This window comes from Acipenser ruthenus, chromosome 41 (assembly GCF_902713425.1).
Source record: "Acipenser ruthenus chromosome 41, fAciRut3.2 maternal haplotype, whole genome shotgun sequence".
NCBI classification, from domain to species: domain Eukaryota; kingdom Metazoa; phylum Chordata; class Actinopteri; order Acipenseriformes; family Acipenseridae; genus Acipenser; species Acipenser ruthenus.
In genome coordinates this window covers 8783470-8801533 of record NC_081229.1, presented here as the reverse complement: position 1 = coordinate 8801533, position 18064 = coordinate 8783470, and the positions used below count along the sequence as shown (strand labels likewise).

General features: G+C 50.7%; 1 protein-coding gene across 3 annotated transcripts in view; it reads left to right on the top strand.

Annotated features, from left to right (window-relative positions):
* Nucleotides 1-18064, top strand: part of LOC117962680 (ral guanine nucleotide dissociation stimulator-like 2) — a 44914-nt gene extending 26850 nt beyond the window's left edge. For all 3 annotated transcript variants that reach the window (XM_059010723.1, XM_059010722.1, XM_059010724.1), the window contains 7 exons: nucleotides 3166-3198; nucleotides 11292-11413; nucleotides 12339-12431; nucleotides 13052-13211; nucleotides 14789-15028; nucleotides 15990-16104; nucleotides 16420-18064. In XM_059010723.1, the coding sequence (XP_058866706.1) occupies nucleotides 3166-3198; nucleotides 11292-11413; nucleotides 12339-12431; nucleotides 13052-13211; nucleotides 14789-15028; nucleotides 15990-16104; nucleotides 16420-16598 (942 nt within the window). In that variant the 3' untranslated portion in view covers nucleotides 16599-18064. The remainder of the gene's footprint in view (nucleotides 1-3165; nucleotides 3199-11291; nucleotides 11414-12338; nucleotides 12432-13051; nucleotides 13212-14788; nucleotides 15029-15989; nucleotides 16105-16419) is intronic.

The window sequence follows — 18064 nt, the reverse complement described above, 5'->3', positions numbered from 1 at the left end:
GGGAGGAGTGAGAGGATGGGAGTGAGGACCAGGGGAGATGATGAGGGGAGGAGTGAGAGGATGGGAGTGAGGGTCAGGGGGGGATGATGAGGGGGGGAGTGAGAGAATGGGAGTGAGGGCCGGGGGGGATGATGCGGGGAGGAGTGAGAGGATGGGAGTGAGGGCCAGGGGGGATGATGAGGGGAGGAGTGAGAGGATGGGAGTGAGGGCCGGGGGGGATGATGAGGGGAGGAGTGAGAGGATGGGAGTGAGGACCAGGGGGGGATGATGAGGGGAGGAGTGAGAGGATGGGAGTGAGGGTCAGGGGGGGATGATGAGGGGAGGAGTGAGAGGATGGGAGTGAGGGTCAGGGGGGGATGATGAGGGGAGGAGTGACAGGATGGGAGTGAGGGTCAGGGGGGGATGATGAGGGGAGGAGTGAGAGGATGGGAGTGAGGACCAGGGGGGGATGATGAGGGGAGGAGTGAGAGGATGGGAGTGAGGGTCAGGGGGGGATGATGAGGGGGGGAGTGAGTGAATGGGAGTGAGAGCCGGGGGGGATGATGAGGGGAGGAGTGAGAGGATGGGAGTGAGGGCCAGGGGGGATGATGAGGGGAGGAGTGAGAGGATGGGAGTGAGGGTCAGGGGGGGATGATGAGGGGAGGAGTGAGAGGATGGGAGTGAGGACCAGGGGGGGATGATGAGGGGAGGAGTGAGAGGATGGGAGTGAGGGCCAGGGGGGATGATGCGGGGAGGAGTGAGAAGATGGGAGTGAGGGCCAGGGGGGATGATGCGGGAGGAGTGAGAGGATGGGAGTGAGGGCCAGGGGGGATGATGCGGGGAGGAGTGAGAGGATGGGAGTGAGGACCAGGGGGGGTGATGAGAGGAGGAGTGAGAGGATGGGAGTGAGGGCCAGGGGGGATGATGCGGGGAGGAGTGAGAGGATGGGAGTGAGGGCCAGGGGGGATGATGAGGGGAGGAGTGAGAGGATGGGAGTGAGGGCCAGGGGGGATGATGAGGGGAGGAGTGAGAGGATGGGAGTGAGGGCCGGGGGGGATGATGCGGGGAGGAGTGAGAGGATGGGAGTGAGGGTCAGGGGGGGATGATGAGGGGAGGAGTGAGAGGGGGTGACGGTTTGGGGAGTGAGGGTCAGCGGGGAGGGTGTGGGAGGAGACAGTGCTTTTAAAGGGGAGCTCACTACAGGTCTGAAACATTCCAGTCTTCACAAGCGTCTTCATCTTCTTCTTTGCATCGTTTTCAGTGTCAGTTGTCACACCCTGGGAGTTTTTTAAGAAGTTTAAAGCACCTCTGTGTCTCACTAGAGCTCTCAGAATCATGTCTGCACTCTGCTTCAGGTACACCAGAATGGAAACATTAACAACCTTCCCCCCTCCCCCTGAAACACGCTTTCAAAAAGTCTCCAGGATGTGACGACTGGCACAGAAAATGAGGTTGGCGTCCAGACCTCCCCCAGTGCACACGACAGTGTATAGGAGCTGCTCGAGTGTCCCAGGAACGTTATTGTTAGGCGTTGGGGTCGTGGTTAGGTCACAGTGGTAACCAGGCCTGACTGAACATGGCTTCTAACATAATAGCTCTCTGTAGCAGAGCAGGAGAGAGCACACAGGCAGCCAGCCTCTCCATGGAGTCCAAAACAGAACTAACTGCAACGCAAAGGGCCAGGCTTCAATACAGGAGGGACAGGCTCAATTAACAATCAGTTAAGCAATTCAGCCTGACCAGCTGCTTTCACAGGAACATTAACAGATCATTAAAGCTCAACATTAACTCTTTACTGGGAACATTTATAAAGTAATACATTTAACACATTTAAACATGACGATAAATATAATACTGATGCTGGTGTAGCTGTGGAATTAAACACATTTATACATGGAGATACAGAGAATACTGATGCTGGTGTAGCTGTGCAATTAAACACATTTATACATGGAGATACAGAGAATACTGATGCTGGTGTAGCTGTGCAATTAAACACATTTATACATGGAGATACAGAGAATACTGATGCTGGTGTAGCTGTGCAATTAAACACATTTATACATGGAGATACAGAGAATACTGATGCTGGTGTAGCTGTGCAATTAAACACATTTATACATGGAGATACAGAGAATACTGATGCTGGTGTAGCTGTGCAATTAAACACATTTATACATGGAGATACAGAGAATACTGATGCTGGTGTAGCTGTGCAATTAAACACATTTATACATGGAGATACAGAGAATACTGATGCTGGTGTAGCTGTGGAGTTAAACACATTTATACATGGAGATACAGAGAATACTGATGCTGGTGTAGCTGTGCAATTAAACACATTTATACATGGAGATACAGAGAATACTGATGCTGGTGTAGCTGTGCAATTAAACACATTTATACATGGAGATACAGAGAATACTGATGCTGGTGTAGCTGTGGAGTTAAACACATTTCTATTGCAGAATGTGAATGAAGGAAACGAGCACCAGTACAAAATAGGTGAATTCAAAATAAACACACAAATAAACACTATTTACAAGAGGGGCGGTCGGGGTCGGAGTTGGAGTTGGGGTTGGGGTTGGGGTTGCAGTTGAGGTTGGGGTTTGGGGTTGGGGTAAGGGTTAGCGTTGGGGTTGGGGTAAGGGTTGGGGTTGGGGTAAGGGTTAATGTTGGGGTTGAAGTTGAGGTTGGGTTTGGGGTTAGTGTTGGGGTTGGGGTAAGGGTTAGCTTTGTGGTTGGGGTTAGCGTTGGGGTTGGGGTTGAGGTAAGGGTTAGTGTTGGGGTTGGGGTTGGGGTTTGGATAAGGGTTAGCGTTGGGGTTTTGGTAAGGGTTAGCCTTAGGTTTGGGGTTGGGGTAAGATTTATCGTTGGGGTAAGGGTTGGGGTTGGAGTTGGGGTTGTGGTTGGGACTGCAGTTGGGGTTTGGGTTGGTGTTGGAGTTGTAGTTGAGGTTGGGGTAAGGGTTAGTGTTGGGGTTGGGGTAAGGGTTAGGGTTGGGGTTGGGTCGTGGTTAGGTCACAGTAGTAACCAGAGCTGACCTTACTGCTGCTCCTGAGTTTATCTTTCTGTGAGCCCAATCCATGAGATGTCTTTGGTATTTAAGTTGCTCAATAACTTGAGCTTGTTTTCTGTGACTGTGTTCCGTGTTCCTGATTTCACAGTTTGTGTGCTCTCTTTCAGAACGGCTACATCAACTTCGACAAGCGCAGAAAGGTGACTTTTTCATTTTGGATCATTGCAACTCATACTAACACACATGCCACATGACCCTTATAAAAGTGTCCCTCAGTAAAAGCACAGCAAAGTGTAATAAAGCACAGAAAAAGCATGGTACAGCACAGACAAGCAAGTGTAAAGCACAGAGAAGTATGGCATATTATGTAAATGTATTATTGTAAATGCACAGTATAACCATGAGAAAAACATGGCGGGGAAAATTCTAAATTACTGCAAATTTACTGTGGTGAACTTTCATAATGGTGTAGCTTACACTTGTCTTTCATTCCTCACATGATTGGCTCATCAGTGTTGCTGATGGAATGTATAAGAGCTGCATGTCCCTGTTGACAGGACTGTAGTGCTCTTTTACATACACACTGCCTGGCCACTTTATTAGGACCTGTCTGTCTGGGTGTGTTCTCCTCGTATACCCTGGGTCCCTTGATTTACTCTGGAAGGTGAGTGAATAGATTACTAGCAACAACCCTCCAGGCTACTTTCAGGAAGACACTGAGCCAGAATCATGAAGTTAGAGGAGCGAGACAGAGAGACTGCAGCCCCACAGTGATCTCAATGAGACAGAGAGATGCCACAGCCCCCACAATGATCTCAATGAGACAGAGAGACTGTGCAGCCCCACAGTGATCTCAATGAGACAGAGAGACTCTGCAGTCCCACAGTGATCTCAATGAGACAGAGAGACTCTGCAGCCCCACAGTGATCTCAATGATAGAGAGACTCCGCAGCCCCCACAGTGATCTCAATGAGACAGAGAGACTCTGCAGTCCCACAGTGATCTCAATGAGACAGAGAGACTGTGCAGCCCCACAGTGATCTCAATGAGACAGAGAGACTCTGCAGCCCCACAGTGATCTCAATGAGACAGAGAGACTCAGCAGTCCCACAGTGATCTCAATGAGACAGAGAGACTGTGCAGCCCCACAGTGATCTCAATGACAGAGAGACTCTGCAGCCCCACAGTGATCTCACTGAGACAGAGAGATGCCACAGCCCCCACAATGATCTCAATGAGACAGAGAGACTGTGCAGCCCCACAGTGATCTCAATGAGACAGAGAGACTCTGCAGTCCCACAGTGATCTCAATGAGACAGAGAGACTCTGCAGCCCCACAGTGATCTCAATGAGACAGAGAGACTGTGCAGCCCCACAATGATCTCAATGAGACAGAGAGACTCTGCAGTCCCACAATGATCTCAATGAGACAGAGAGACTCTGCAGCCCCACAGTGATCTCAATGACAGAGAGACTCTGCAGCCCCACAGTGATCTCAATGAGACAGAGAGACTGCAGCCCTGTCACAAAGACGGCCAGAGTGGGTGGCGTCAGACCAGAAGCAGGAAGGAATACAAACACAGAGACTTGGATTTTGGTTAGGCTGAGCGCGTGATCGCGTTCAGCATTTAATAAACAGCCAGAAAATAAAAGGTTTGAAACAACAAAACACAGGACACGGCACTTGTAGCCAAAATAAAAGGACAAACAAAAACGGACTAGACAGACAAAACACGGTGAGCAGATTTAACTATTACTATTATTATTATTATCTTTACCTCCGTCTCCAATCCCGTTCTCCACTCACCGAACACCAACCCCGACTGAGTGAAACTGTGCATCTATATATACTGTTGTGCTGGGATTCAATTACTAATTAATTACTCACTTGAATCCCAGCACGTGAATTCATTACGTGCAACCCCGTGCCACACATTATACACATTTTATCTGCACGTGAAGTGATGTGCCATCCTCGTGCCTAAATATAATTATACACTTTAAACACACGTGAAACACAGACCCGTTTATATCCCGTGTACCAATCTATACACCAACATTAACATACGCACGCAACATACATACACAGAACACACAAATGCACACAGGGGCGGGGCACTTTGCCACATATACCCCCCCTTGTGCGCAGCACACATGGCCTCAACGGCCACCTCCCCCCTTAAAAATCCAGCAGTCCAGGACAAAGTCTCGGGCTGGGAAGGGAGGCTCCAGTGGGCCCATGGCTGGCCATGCTGTCAGCACCCCTGCCGGTAGTGGCACGGCTGACAGCCTGTTGGTCCCGTCCTGCAGCGAAAAAGCTGCGGGGGCAGGTGGTCCCCCGACCTCCCCCTTCTTCATAGCCGGCAGCTCCCTCCTGTGGGGCTCCGACCACAAGAACTCCTGCAGCGAAACTGCTGCTGGGGAAAGTGGTCTCCAGACCTCATCCCCCTTCTTCGTGGCCGGCAGCTCCCCTTTCTGGGGCTCCGGCCACCGTACTCCCTGCGGAGGTACGGGCAGCAGAGGCAGCTCCAGCTCCTCTGCTCCAGGCGGTGGCGGAGGCAGAGGCAGCTCCAGCTCCTCTGCTCCTGGCGGTGGTGGTGGCGGAGGCAGCTCCAGCTCCTCTGCTCCTTGCGGTGGTGGTGGCGGAGGCAGAGGCAGCTCCTGCTCCTCTGCTCCTTGCGGTGGTGGTGGCGGAGGCAGAGGCAGCTCCTGCTCCTCTGCTCCTTGCGGTGGTGGTGGCAGAGGCAGCTCCAGCTCCTCTGCTCCTTGCGGTGGTGGTGGCGGAGGCAGAGGCAGCTCCTGCTCCTCTGCTCCTTGCGGTGGTGGTGGCGGAGGCAGAGGCAGCTCCTGCTCCTCTGCTCCTTGCGGTGGTGGTGGCGGAGGCAGAGGCAGCTCCAGCTCCTCTGCTCCTTGCGGTGGTGGTGGCGGAGGCAGAGGCAGCTCCTGCTCCTCTGCTCCTTGCGGTGGTGGTGGCGGAGGCAGAGGCAGCTCCTGCTCCTCTGCTCCTTGCGGTGGTGGTGGCGGAGGCAGAGGCAGCTCCTGCTCCTCTGCTCCTGGAGGTGGTGGAGGCAGAGGCAGCTCCTGCTCCTCTGCTCCTGGAGGTGGTGGAGGCAGAGGCAGCTCCAGCTCCTCTGCTCCTGGCGGTGCTGGCTCCCTCTGTTGTGGCGGCTGGGCATGTGCACGCCGTGCTGCCTTCAGCAGCATAGCGAGAGGCTGCTGGGGGACACCAGCATCCTGCCCTTCTCCCCCCCAAAAATTTTCAGGGGGTTGAGCCTGTAACTCCTCCCCTTCTGGCTCCTGGGGCTGAACCAGCAGGCATTTTCCCTCTGCTGGTGGCTTGGGTCCCAGGGCTGTGGAAGCCCCGACTTGCCTCCCTTTGGGCTGTGGACGCCCCGACTCCTCCCTGTTGGGCTGTGGACGCCCCGACTCCTCCCTGTTGGGCTGTGGACGCCCCGACTCCTCCCTGTTGGGCTGTGGACGCCCCGACTCCTCCCTGTTGGGCTGTGGACGTTCGGGCTCCCCCCACTCAGGCGTAGGACGTTCGGGCTCCTCCCACTCAGGCGTAGGACGTTCGGGCTCCTCCCACTCAGGCGTAGGACGTTCGGGCTCCTCCCACTCAGGCGTAGGACGTTCGGGCTCCTCCCACTCAGGCGTAGGACGTTCGGGCTCCTCCCACTCAGGCGTAGGACATTCGGGCTCCTTCCGCTTGGGCTCCTCCCATTTGGGCTGTGGATGCTCAGGCTCCTCCCATTTGGGCTGTGGAGGCAAAACCAGCAGGCATTCACCCTCTGCTGGTGGAGATGGGGACAGCAGGTACTCACCCTCTGCTGGTGGAGATGGGGACAGCAGGTACTCACCCTCTGCTGGTGGAGATGGGGACAGCAGGTACTCACCCTCTGCTGGTGGAGATGGGGACAGCAGGTACTCACCCTCTGCTGGTGGAGATGGGGACAGCAGGTACTCCTCTGCTGGTGGTCCTGCTACCTGGGCTGCTGTTCCATTTATGGTTGCCTCCAGGTAGCCGAGGACAAACTCCACACCTTCCTCCAAGGTGTTTGGGGTGTGTTCCTCCTGATATGCCTCCCATCTCTCACAGTCCATCATCCACAGGGCCTGGACGACTATGGGCAGAGACTGGGCCTCCAGCCCAGCATTCTCCAGGAACCAGCCCCGCAGTTTGATGGCGTCTTCTGCCATTGACTCTCTTTTTTTTCTTTTTTTTTTTTCCCCCAAAAACAATATTTGTAATCCTTTTTTTTTTTTTTTTTTTTTTTTTTTTTTTTTTTTAAACAAAACCCCTCCTGGTCTGACGCTTGGAGGCGCGGCTATCCCACTTCTGACACCACGTGTCACAAAGACGGCCAGAGTGGGTGGCGTCAGACCAGAAGCAGGAAGGAATACAAACACAGAGACTTGGATTTTGGTTAGGCTGAGCGCGTGATCGCGTTCAGCATTTAATAAACAGCCAGAAAATAAAAGGTTTGAAACAACAAAACACAGGACACGGCACTTGTAGCCAAAATAAAAGGACAAACAAAAACGGACTAGACAGACAAAACACGGTGAGCAGATTTAACTATTACTATTATTATTATTATCTTTACCTCCGTCTCCAATCCCGTTCTCCACTCACCGAACACCAACCCCGACTGAGTGAAACTGTGCATCTATATATACTGTTGTGCTGGGATTCAATTACTAATTAATTACTCACTTGAATCCCAGCACGTGAATTCATTACGTGCAACCCCGTGCCACACATTATACACATTTTATCTGCACGTGAAGTGATGTGCCATCCTCGTGCCTAAATATAATTATACACTTTAAACACACGTGAAACACAGACCCGTTTATATCCCGTGTACCAATCTATACACCAACATTAACATACGCACGCAACATACATACACAGAACACACAAATGCACACAGGGGCGGGGCACTTTGCCACAAGCCCCCACAGTGATCTCAATGAGACAGAGACACTCCGCAGCCCCACAGTGATCTCAATGAGACAGAGACACTCCGCAGCTCCACAGTGATCTCAATGAGACAGAGAGACTGTGCAGCCCCACAGTGATCTCAATGAGACAGAGAGACTGTGCAGCCCCACAGTGATCTCAATGAGACAGAGAGACGCTGCAGTCCCACAGTGATCTCAATGAGACAGAGAGACTGTGCAGCTCCACAGTGATCTCAATGAAACAGAGACTCCACAGCCCCACAGTGATCTCAAAGAGACAGAGAGACTCCGCAGCCCCCACAGTGATCTCAATGAGACAGAGAGACTCTGCAGCCCCCACAGTGATCTCAATGAGACAGAGAGACGCTGCAGTCCCACAGTGATCTCAATGAGACAGAGAGACTGTGCAGCCCCACAGTGATCTCAATGAGACAGAGACTCTGCAGCCCCACAGTGATCTCAATGAGACAGAGAGACTCAGCAGTCCCACAGTGATCTCAATGAGACAGAGAGACTGTGCAGCCACACAGTGATCTCAATGAGACAGAGACTCTGCAGCCCCACAGTGATCTCAATGAGACAGAGAGACTCAGCAGTCCCACAGTGATCTCAATGAGACAGAGAGACTGTGCAGCCCCACAGTGATCTCAATGAGACAGAGAGACTCTGCAGCCCCACAGTGATCTCAATGAGACAGAGAGACTCCGCAGCCCCACAGTGATCTCAATGACAGAGAGACTCTGCAGCCCCCACAGTGATCTCAATGAGACAGAGAGACTCTGCAGTCCCACAGTGATCTCAATGAGACAGAGAGACTCTGCAGTCCCACAGTGATCTCAATGAGACAGAGAGACTGTGCAGCCCCACAGTGATCTCAATGAGACAGAGACTCTGCAGCCCCACAGTGATCTCAATGAGACAGAGAGACTCAGCAGTCCCACAGTGATCTCAATGAGACAGAGAGACTGTGCAGCCCCACAGTGATCTCAATGAGACAGAGAGACTCTGCAGCCCCACAGTGATCTCAATGAGACAGAGAGACTCCGCAGCCCCACAGTGATCTCAATGACAGAGAGACTCTGCAGCCCCACAGTGATCTCAATGAGACAGAGAGACTCAGCAGCCCCACAGTGATCTCAATGAGACAGAGAGACGCCACAGCCCCCACAATGATCTCAATGAGACAGAGAGACTCTGCAGCCCCACAGTGATTTCAATGAGACAGAGAGACTGTGCAGCCCCACAGTGATCTCAATGAGACAGAGAGACTCTGCAGCCCCACAGTGATCTCAATGAGACAGAGAGACTCTGCAGCCCCACAGTGATCTCAATGACAGAGAGACTCTGCAGCCCCACAGTGATCTCAATGAGACAGAGAGACTCAGCAGTCCCACAATGATCTCAATGAGACAGAGAGATGCCACAGCCCCCACAATGATCTCAATGAGACAGAGAGACTCCGCAGCCCCACAGTGATCTCAATGAGACAGAGAGACTGTGCAGCCCCACAGTGATCTCAATGAGACAGAGAGACTCTGCAGCCCCACAGTGATCTCAATGAGACAGAGAGACTCTGCAGCCCCACAGTGATTTCAATGAGACAGAGAGACTGTGCAGCCCCACAGTGATCTCAATGAGACAGAGAGACTCTGCAGCCCCACAGTGATCTCAATGAGACAGAGAGACTGTGCAGCCCCACAGTGATCTCAATGAGACAGAGAGACTGTGCAGCCCCACAGTGATCTCAAAGAGACAGAGAGACTCTGCAGCCCCACAGTGATTTCAATGAGACAGAGAGACTGTGCAGCCCCACAGTGATCTCAATGAGACAGAGAGATGCCACAGCCCCCACAATGATCTCAATTAGACAGAGAGACTCTGCAGCCCCACAGTGATTTCAATGAGACAGAGAGACTGTGCAGCCCCACAGTGATCTCAATGAGACAGAGAGACTCTGCAGCCCCACAGTGATCTCAATGAGACAGAGAGACTGTGCAGCCCCACAGTGATCTCAATGAGACAGAGAGACTGTGCAGCCCCACAGTGATCTCAAAGAGACAGAGAGACTCAGCAGCCCCACAGTGATCTCAATGAGACAGAGAGACTCTGCAGCCCCACAGTGATCTCAATGAGACAGAGAGACTCTGCAGCCCCACAGTGATTTCAATGAGACAGAGAGACTGTGCAGCCCCACAGTGATCTCAATGAGACAGAGAGACTGTGCAGCCCCACAGTGATCTCAAAGAGACAGAGAGACTCAGCAGCCCCACAGTGATCTCACTGAGACAGAGAGACGCCACAGCCCCCACAATGATCTCAATGAGACAGAGAGACTCTGCAGCCCCACAGTGATTTCAATGAGACAGAGAGACTGTGCAGCCCCACAGTGATCTCAATGAGACAGAGAGACTGTGCAGCCCCACAGTGATCTCAAAGAGACAGAGAGACTCAGCAGCCCCACAGTGATCTCAATGAGACAGAGAGACTCTGCAGCCCCCACAGTGATCTCAATGAGACAGAGAGACTGTGCAGCCCCACAGTGATCTCAAAGAGACAGAGAGACTCAGCAGCCCCACAGTGATCTCAATGAGACAGAGAGACTCTGCAGCCCCCACAGTGATCTCAATGAGACAGAGAGACTGTGCAGCCCCACAGTGATCTCAATGAGACAGAGACACTCCGCAGCCCCCACAGTGATCTCAATCTGACGAGCATCTCTTGGATGAGCTTGAATCGTGTGCCTGCCTCTCTGCAGCGACTGAAACATTACTGAGTGAACGGATCCTTCGAAACACCTCCCAGCACCTTGTGCAGACTGAGATGAGCTTGAATCTCTTGTGCAGTCTGGGATGAGCTTGAATCTCTTGTGCAGTCTGGGATGAGCTTGAATCTCTTGTGCAGTCTGGGATGAGCTTGAATCTCTTGTGCAGTCTGGGCCACGTCAAGCTGTGATCAGGGAAGTGGAATCCAATATTAGGGACAGGTCCTAATTAACTGAACGGGCAGTGTATATCTAAAGAACCTCTTGCCCATGAATACTTGGTAAGGACAGTTCAGCACAAAGTGTAATAAAGCACAGAGAGGTATGGTGAAGCACAGAGAGGTGTGGTAAAGCATAGACAGAAGGTTCTGTAATGATATTTCTGCAATAAAGTTGCTGTATTATTCTACCAAAAAGGGATCGCTGGACTTAAAAACCTACATTATCTTTAAAATTCAGACACAGCATTTACTGTGCAGAATGACTGCGCTAAACTGTTATAGGGGAACCTACCTGAAATTCACATTGTTAGATCCGTTCAGTTCAAGTGGAATCTGTGTGTTTCAGGAGTTTGAGATCATCGCTCAGATCCGCCTGCTTCAGTCATCCTGCAAAAACAGCACCTTCCAGACTGATGAGAGCTTCATGCACTGGTACAGCAGCCTGCCCAGACTGAGTGAGGCAGAGAGGTAACACTGTACAACACTGCTGCAACCAGCTCCACACTGCACCATACAACACCATACACACACAGTACAGCTCCACACTGCACCACACGCACACAGTACAGCTCCACACTGCACCATACACACAGTACAGCTCCACACTGCACCATACACACACAGTACAGCTCCACACTGCACCATACACTTGATTGCTGTGATTGTGTCTTGTTGCTGTGATTGTGTCTCGTTGCTGTGATTGTGTCTTTTTGCTGTGATTGTGTCTTTTTGCTGTGATTGTGTCTTTTTGCTGTGATTGTGTCTCGTTGCTGTGATTGTGATTGTCTCGTTGCTGTGATTGTGTCTTGTTGCTGTGATTGTGATTGTCTCGTTGCTGTGATTGTGTCTTGTTGTTGTGATTGTGAGTGTCTTGTTGCTGTGATTGTGTCTCGTTGCTGTGATTGTGATTGTCTCGTTGCTGTGATTGTGTCTTGTTGCTGTGATTGTGAGTGTCTTGTTGCTGTGATTGTGATTGTCTTGTTGCTGTGATTGTGATTGTCTTGTTGCTGTGATTGTGTATTGTTACTGTGATTGAGTGTCTTGTTGCTGATTGTGTCTCATTGCTGTGATTGTGTCTCGTTGCTGTGATTGTGTCTCATTGCTGTGATTGTGTCTCGTTGCTGTGATTGTGTCTCGTTGCTGTGATTGTGTCTCATTGCTGTGATTGTGTCTTGATGCTGTGATTGCGAGTGTCATGTTGTGATTGCGAGTGTCTCATTGCTGTGATTGCAAGTGTCATGTTGTGATTGTGAGTGTCTTTTTGCTGTGATTATGTCTTGTTGCTGTGCTTGTCTTGTTGCTGTGATTGTGTCGTTAATGTGATTGTGAGTGTGTGATTGGTTGATTTCTGATTCACTCAACCTCCCCTATGTTCTTGTGTTTTTGTTGACAGCTACCGGCTCTCCTGTGAAATCGAGCCTCCTGGGGAACTAACCACTCCCACCAGGACTGTGAAACCAACCGTGATCATCACACACTGCACTGAGTGAGAGAAACTAAAATACAACGAGAATACTGAGTGTGACTGTGTGTGTGTGTGTGTGTGTGTGTGTGTGTGTGTGTGTGTGTGTGTGTGTGTGTGAGACTAGCATGATAATACTAACACTGAGTGTGTGTGTGTGTGTATGTGAGACTAGCATGATAATACTAACATTGAGTGTGTGTGTGTGTGTGTGTGAGACCAGCCTGACCATCACACACTGCACTGTGTAACACAGTGATTGTCTCTCTGTGTTGGTAGCCCTCTCTCCTCTCCCACTAGTCCTCTCTCTGTGTGTTGGTAGCCCTCTCTCTGTGTTGGTAGCCTCCTCTCCTCTCTCATTAGTCCTCTCTCTCTGTGTTGGTAGCCTCCTCTCCTCTCTCATTAGCCCTCTCTCTCTGTGTTGGTAGCCTCCTCTCCTCTCCTCATTAACCCTCTCTCTCTGTGTTGGTAGCCTCCTCTCCTCTCTCATTAGCCCTCTCTCTCTGTGTTGGTAGCCTCCTCTCCTCTCTCATTAGTCCTCTCTCTCTGTGCTGGTAGCCTCCTCTCCTCTCTCACTAACCCTCTCTCTCTGTGTTGGTAGCCTCCTCTCCTCTCTCTCTAACCCTCTCTCTCTGTGTTGGTAGCCTCCTCTCCTCCATCGCTAGTCCGGCTGGGGCAGGAGGGTTCAAGGCCTGGGACAAGCTGGGGTCCCCGCAGGGCGCAGGTGAAGGGTGGTCCGAGTATCTCGAGGGATCGGACAGCCAGCTGAAGCCAGTTAACCCCTTGCTGTCCAGAATCACCAAGGTAACTGTGTTATACTGTGCATTTATCACAGCTTACCATTGTGTAACATGTTTTTTGATATGCTTTTCCATGCTTCTCTGTGCTTTGCCATGCTTCCCTGTGCGTTACCATGCTTTCACTTTGCCATGCTTTCACTTTGGGAAACTTTTAAAATGTGTGTTTCTAAGTGTTGGGCGGCTCCCTCTAATCAAGTTGAGAGTGTGTTTGCTTCTCTCGCACTCTTTACTGTGTCAGGGGGGGTCTGTCATACAAAGAGTGCAACTTGATTAGAGGCAGACAAAGGTGCAGCAGATTTCAAAGCAAGTACAGGCACATTTACGAGGAACGTTTCAGTTCAAACACACACTACGTTATCCCAGGTTTTCCTGGATGTTTAAATCTGTGTTTTTGCTACTGTTGCGATCTCAATGGTAACGTCAATGTAGCCTTTTCCATGTAGAGTGCTGTTTTATAGGCTTTAGAACAGTGGTACTCAAACCTGGCCCTCGAGATGAAGTCCAGTCCTGGTCTTTATTTCAACCAGGTCCTCAATGAGTTAATTACCTCTTAGCACAGGGGTGGGCAATCCTGGTCCTGGAGGGCCGGTGTCCCTCCTGGCTTTTGTTCCAACTGTGCTCTAAATTACTTAATTAGACCAATAATTGGTAATAATCAGTACAATTAAGTAATTTAGAGCACAGTTGGAACAAAAGCCAGGAGGGACACCGGCCCTCCAGGACCAGGATTGCCCACCCCTGTCTTAGCAGCTTCAATGAACTACATTAGAACCTGCTTGGAGTAAAAACCTGGACTGGCACGGAATGGAGTTTAGAACCATAACAATGAGTATTGCATTGCTGTGCTGTATCCTGGAGTGCGTTCACTGAGCAGAGCGCTCCAGAGCGTTAGGGGGCGTTTCCTATTGAACGATGAGCAGCCTCCAGCGCTTCCTAACAGCAGCGAGTCGAGCTCAGAGCTGCCTCGCTGGAGGGCCAAAACGGACGACCTGCATTATCAGTGCGGTGGCTGCAAAATGATTGTATGACCAACACATAAGTAATGTTTTTGTTGTCATTTTGGCTTTTTAAAACTGATTATGATTATGATTATGATCCTTGTATTGGAAAAGGAAACACTGACTATTTATAACTTGACGAATCTGACCCGCGCCTCAAGATGTTAAATCAAAAGAGTCAGTAACTTCATCACACAAATACAGTGGTAGTAATTACATTTTTTTTTAAAACTTGTTTAAAGCAACTGTTTTAATACACAGCGGTGTCTTGCCTGCTATTAAGAAACTGCTCGCTCCTAACAGACCATTCTATAACTGCTAACATACGGTGTGCCACAAGAGAGCGCTCTGCTTATTACCCCTGTATTATTCTCCAGATCGAGGGTGTAGATAGCAGGTGTGCACATTTATTAAAACCATTGCAAACTCATTTTCAGAGTTAGGGACATTTTAGACTTACGAACAGCCTCCCTTCCCAAGGTGTGCGTAACTCTGAGGTTCTTCTGTAGTACATCAATTTGATATGATTCTATTAGTACCCGTGTATCTATATAATATAATCTGATCTCCTCTCTCCTCTCAGCACATGAAATCTCCCTCAGTTTCCTGTCTTGATGCTGTAGCCAACGCCCCTGGTTCTAACCACACCCCCTCATCCCCACCCTCTACTCTGACTCCTCCTCTGGGCTTTGTGAAGTCACACCGTCGCTCCGCCTCCTGTGGCTCGGCCCCGCCTCCTGGCGCTGTGAAAGCAGAGTCAGACATGCGCATCATCAGAGTGGAGATGGGCCTGGAGGATGGGAACATGTACCGGAGCATACTGGTGAGAGAGGGGTTTACAATTCAACACAAATTCATGAAAACCTTCTGCAGCAAAAAATACTCCTCCAGTCCTTTCATACAGCTTCTTAATGTATCTTCTATGGGTCTCCCTCCCCTTATCCTTTTAAAAAAAAAACAATCCCTCTCCCAAGCCCATCTTTCTGCCCCCCCTCCGCCCCCTCTTCCAGAATCCTGGAGTCACTAGGAGAGAGAGAGAGAGAGAGAGAGAGAGAGAGAGAGAGAGAGAGAGAGAGAGAGAGAGAGAGGGATAGGGGTGGAGTGAGGAGAGGAGAGGAGAAGGGAGGGATTGGGGAGAGGGGAGGGGAGGGCAGAGAGGGGGAGCAGAGGAGAGGGGGAGGGATAGGGGAGGAGTAAGGAGAGGAGAGGAGAGGGCAGGGGAGGGATAAGGAAGGAGTGAGAAGAGAGAGGGATAGGGGTGGAGTGAGGAGAAGACAGGAGATGAGAGGGGAGGAGAGGAGGGGAGGGATAGGGGAGGAGTGAGGAGAGGAGAGGGGAGGGATTGGGGAGAGGGGAGGGGAGGGCAGAGAGGGGGAGCAGAGGAGAGGGGAGGGATAGGGGAGGAGTAAGGAGAGGAGAGGAGAGGGCAGGGGAGGGATAAGGAAGGAGTGAGAAGAGAGAGGGATAGGGGTGGAGTGAGGAGAAGACAGGAGATGAGAGGGGAGGAGAGGAGGGGAGGGATAGGGGAGGAGTGAGGAGAGGAGAGGAGAGGGGAGGGATTGGGGAGAGGGGAGGGGAGGGCAGAGAGGGGGAGCAGAGGAGAGGGGAAGGGATAGGGGAGGAAAAAGGAGATGAGAGGGGAGGGGGAAGAAAGAAGAGAGATGGGAGAGGGGGAGGAGTGAGGGGAGAGGGGGAGAAGAGAAGAGAGGGGAGGAGTGAGGAGAAGAGAGGGATCATGTATTATTGTTGTTGTTATTCTAATTCTTCTTGTTTGTTGCCCCCAGGTCTCCAGTAATGACAAGGCCCCCACAGTGATCAGTAAAGCCTTGGAGAAGCACAACCAGGATCCCAGTAAAGCATCCCAGTATGAACTAGTCCAGATGCTGCCCGAGGGGAAAGGTGAGCCCTCCGACCTTCGACCCCCCCCCACCCCCAGTACAGCTGGTACCCCAGAGTGCATCCATGAACCGGTCAGCAATCCTGTTCAGTTTGACACGACAGCAGAGTTCCTTGGTTTACTGCATTCTTCCAAAGTTTAGTTTCAGTTTTACTTTTATTTCAAATGAATACAATGAAAATGACTGCTGTCTCTGTTGTTTTAATACATCTTTTCTTCCTTTCCTCCCCTCTTCTCTCTCTCTCTCTCTCTCTGCCCCCCTCTCTCCCCTCTCTCCCTTCCTATCTCTCTTCCCCCTTCCCTCCCCCTCTCACCAGAATTGACGATACCCAGTACAGGAAATGTTTTCTATGCGATGACATCATCAAGCGTGGACTTCCTGTTGCGCAAGAAGGGCATGGCCTCGCCCCAGGTTCGACCAGTGAGCTCGGACCTGAGTGCCACCTTCCCGCGAATCAAATCCAAGGGGCTGAAAATCGCGCGTGCATTCTTCTGACCTCACTTCCTGTCTGCTGAGCCATCATCGCAGGCGTGTAATCTGTGAACTCTGACCTCCAGTCCGTATTGACAGTACCTGACTGACCCAGCAAGCGGAGGAGGAGGAGGAGGAGGAGGAGGAGGAGGAGGAGGAGGAGGAGGAGGAGAAGAATAAGAAGCAGTGCTGACCAGGCCTGACCCTGAGACTGCTGCTGAACTTCATGAGATCAGAGCCAATCACAATCCAAGAAACTGAGACACAATGAGACACAGACTGAGAAACACACAGAGACACACACACTGAGAAACACACAGAGACACACACACTGAGAAACATACTGAGACACACAGATACAAACGAGACACACACATACACACAAATGCACAGACACACACACACACAGATACACACACAACCACTGAAACACACACTGGTACATGGACACACAGATGCACACACAACCACTGAAACACACACTGACACACAGACACAAATACACACACAGAGACACACACTGACACACAGATTCTTACAGACACACACACACACTTTGCAATAACGAGCGGTTGAGTCTTGCCGCTCTCTCTCTATGCAATCGGAGTGACTCTGGGTCAGAACCCCGCTGGACAGGCCCGCAGGGACAGAGGCTTCTAGTCTGCAGTAGTTAGCTGGACTCTGCAGTTTGTTAAGAGGAGTCGATGCCCTTGGCTCTGGCACTCACAGTGATGAGCCGCATCGAGGCACTTTGAACGTCACACACTAAAACTAAACAAAGAACTTTATATGAGAATGCTTGAGGACTGTGTGTTTATTAATAATGACCATGTTTGCTTCTGTTTATCAAATAATGTGCAATGCAGGCAGACAGACTGGTGCACTACACTGTCACAATGTCTGTATATTACTGAGGGGCAATGGTAGTGCAGGGCAGCTACAATGGCATGAGTCCTACAGTACCTTAACTTCACCCTTCCCAAATGATCTTCAAAGGTAATGCAGACAGTGGCACTACAGTGGCAATAACGGTTCTGTGTTATACAAAGGGGCAATGGCAGCACAAGTATAGGGCAGCTACAATGGGGTGAGGCTGGTAGAATGGGATCGCAGTGTTCCAGCTGTTGTAGAATTCAGAAAGTTAAAGTTTGTTGTCTGACTTCTGTTTATACATCCATGAGTAGAAATAATTGTGATTCCGAACTCTGTTGCAGATTTCAACAAAGATATTTTATTAGATAGAGTAGTGCAGCTGGGGGTGCTCTCGTTTCCTTAAGTGAACATCAAAGCCTCCACAGGAAACCAGAATGTAAGGAAGGAATTGTAATTCTTTTGAAGGTTTTAGCCCCAGAATGTTATCTCTGAGAAAACACGGGATCTCCTTTAAATTGCCATATGATGCATTTTAAAGCTTTCCCCTTGCCATCTGTCCTTCCTCCTCCAGCAATTAATATTAAACTCAAAATTGTCTAACCAACTGACTAACTAAA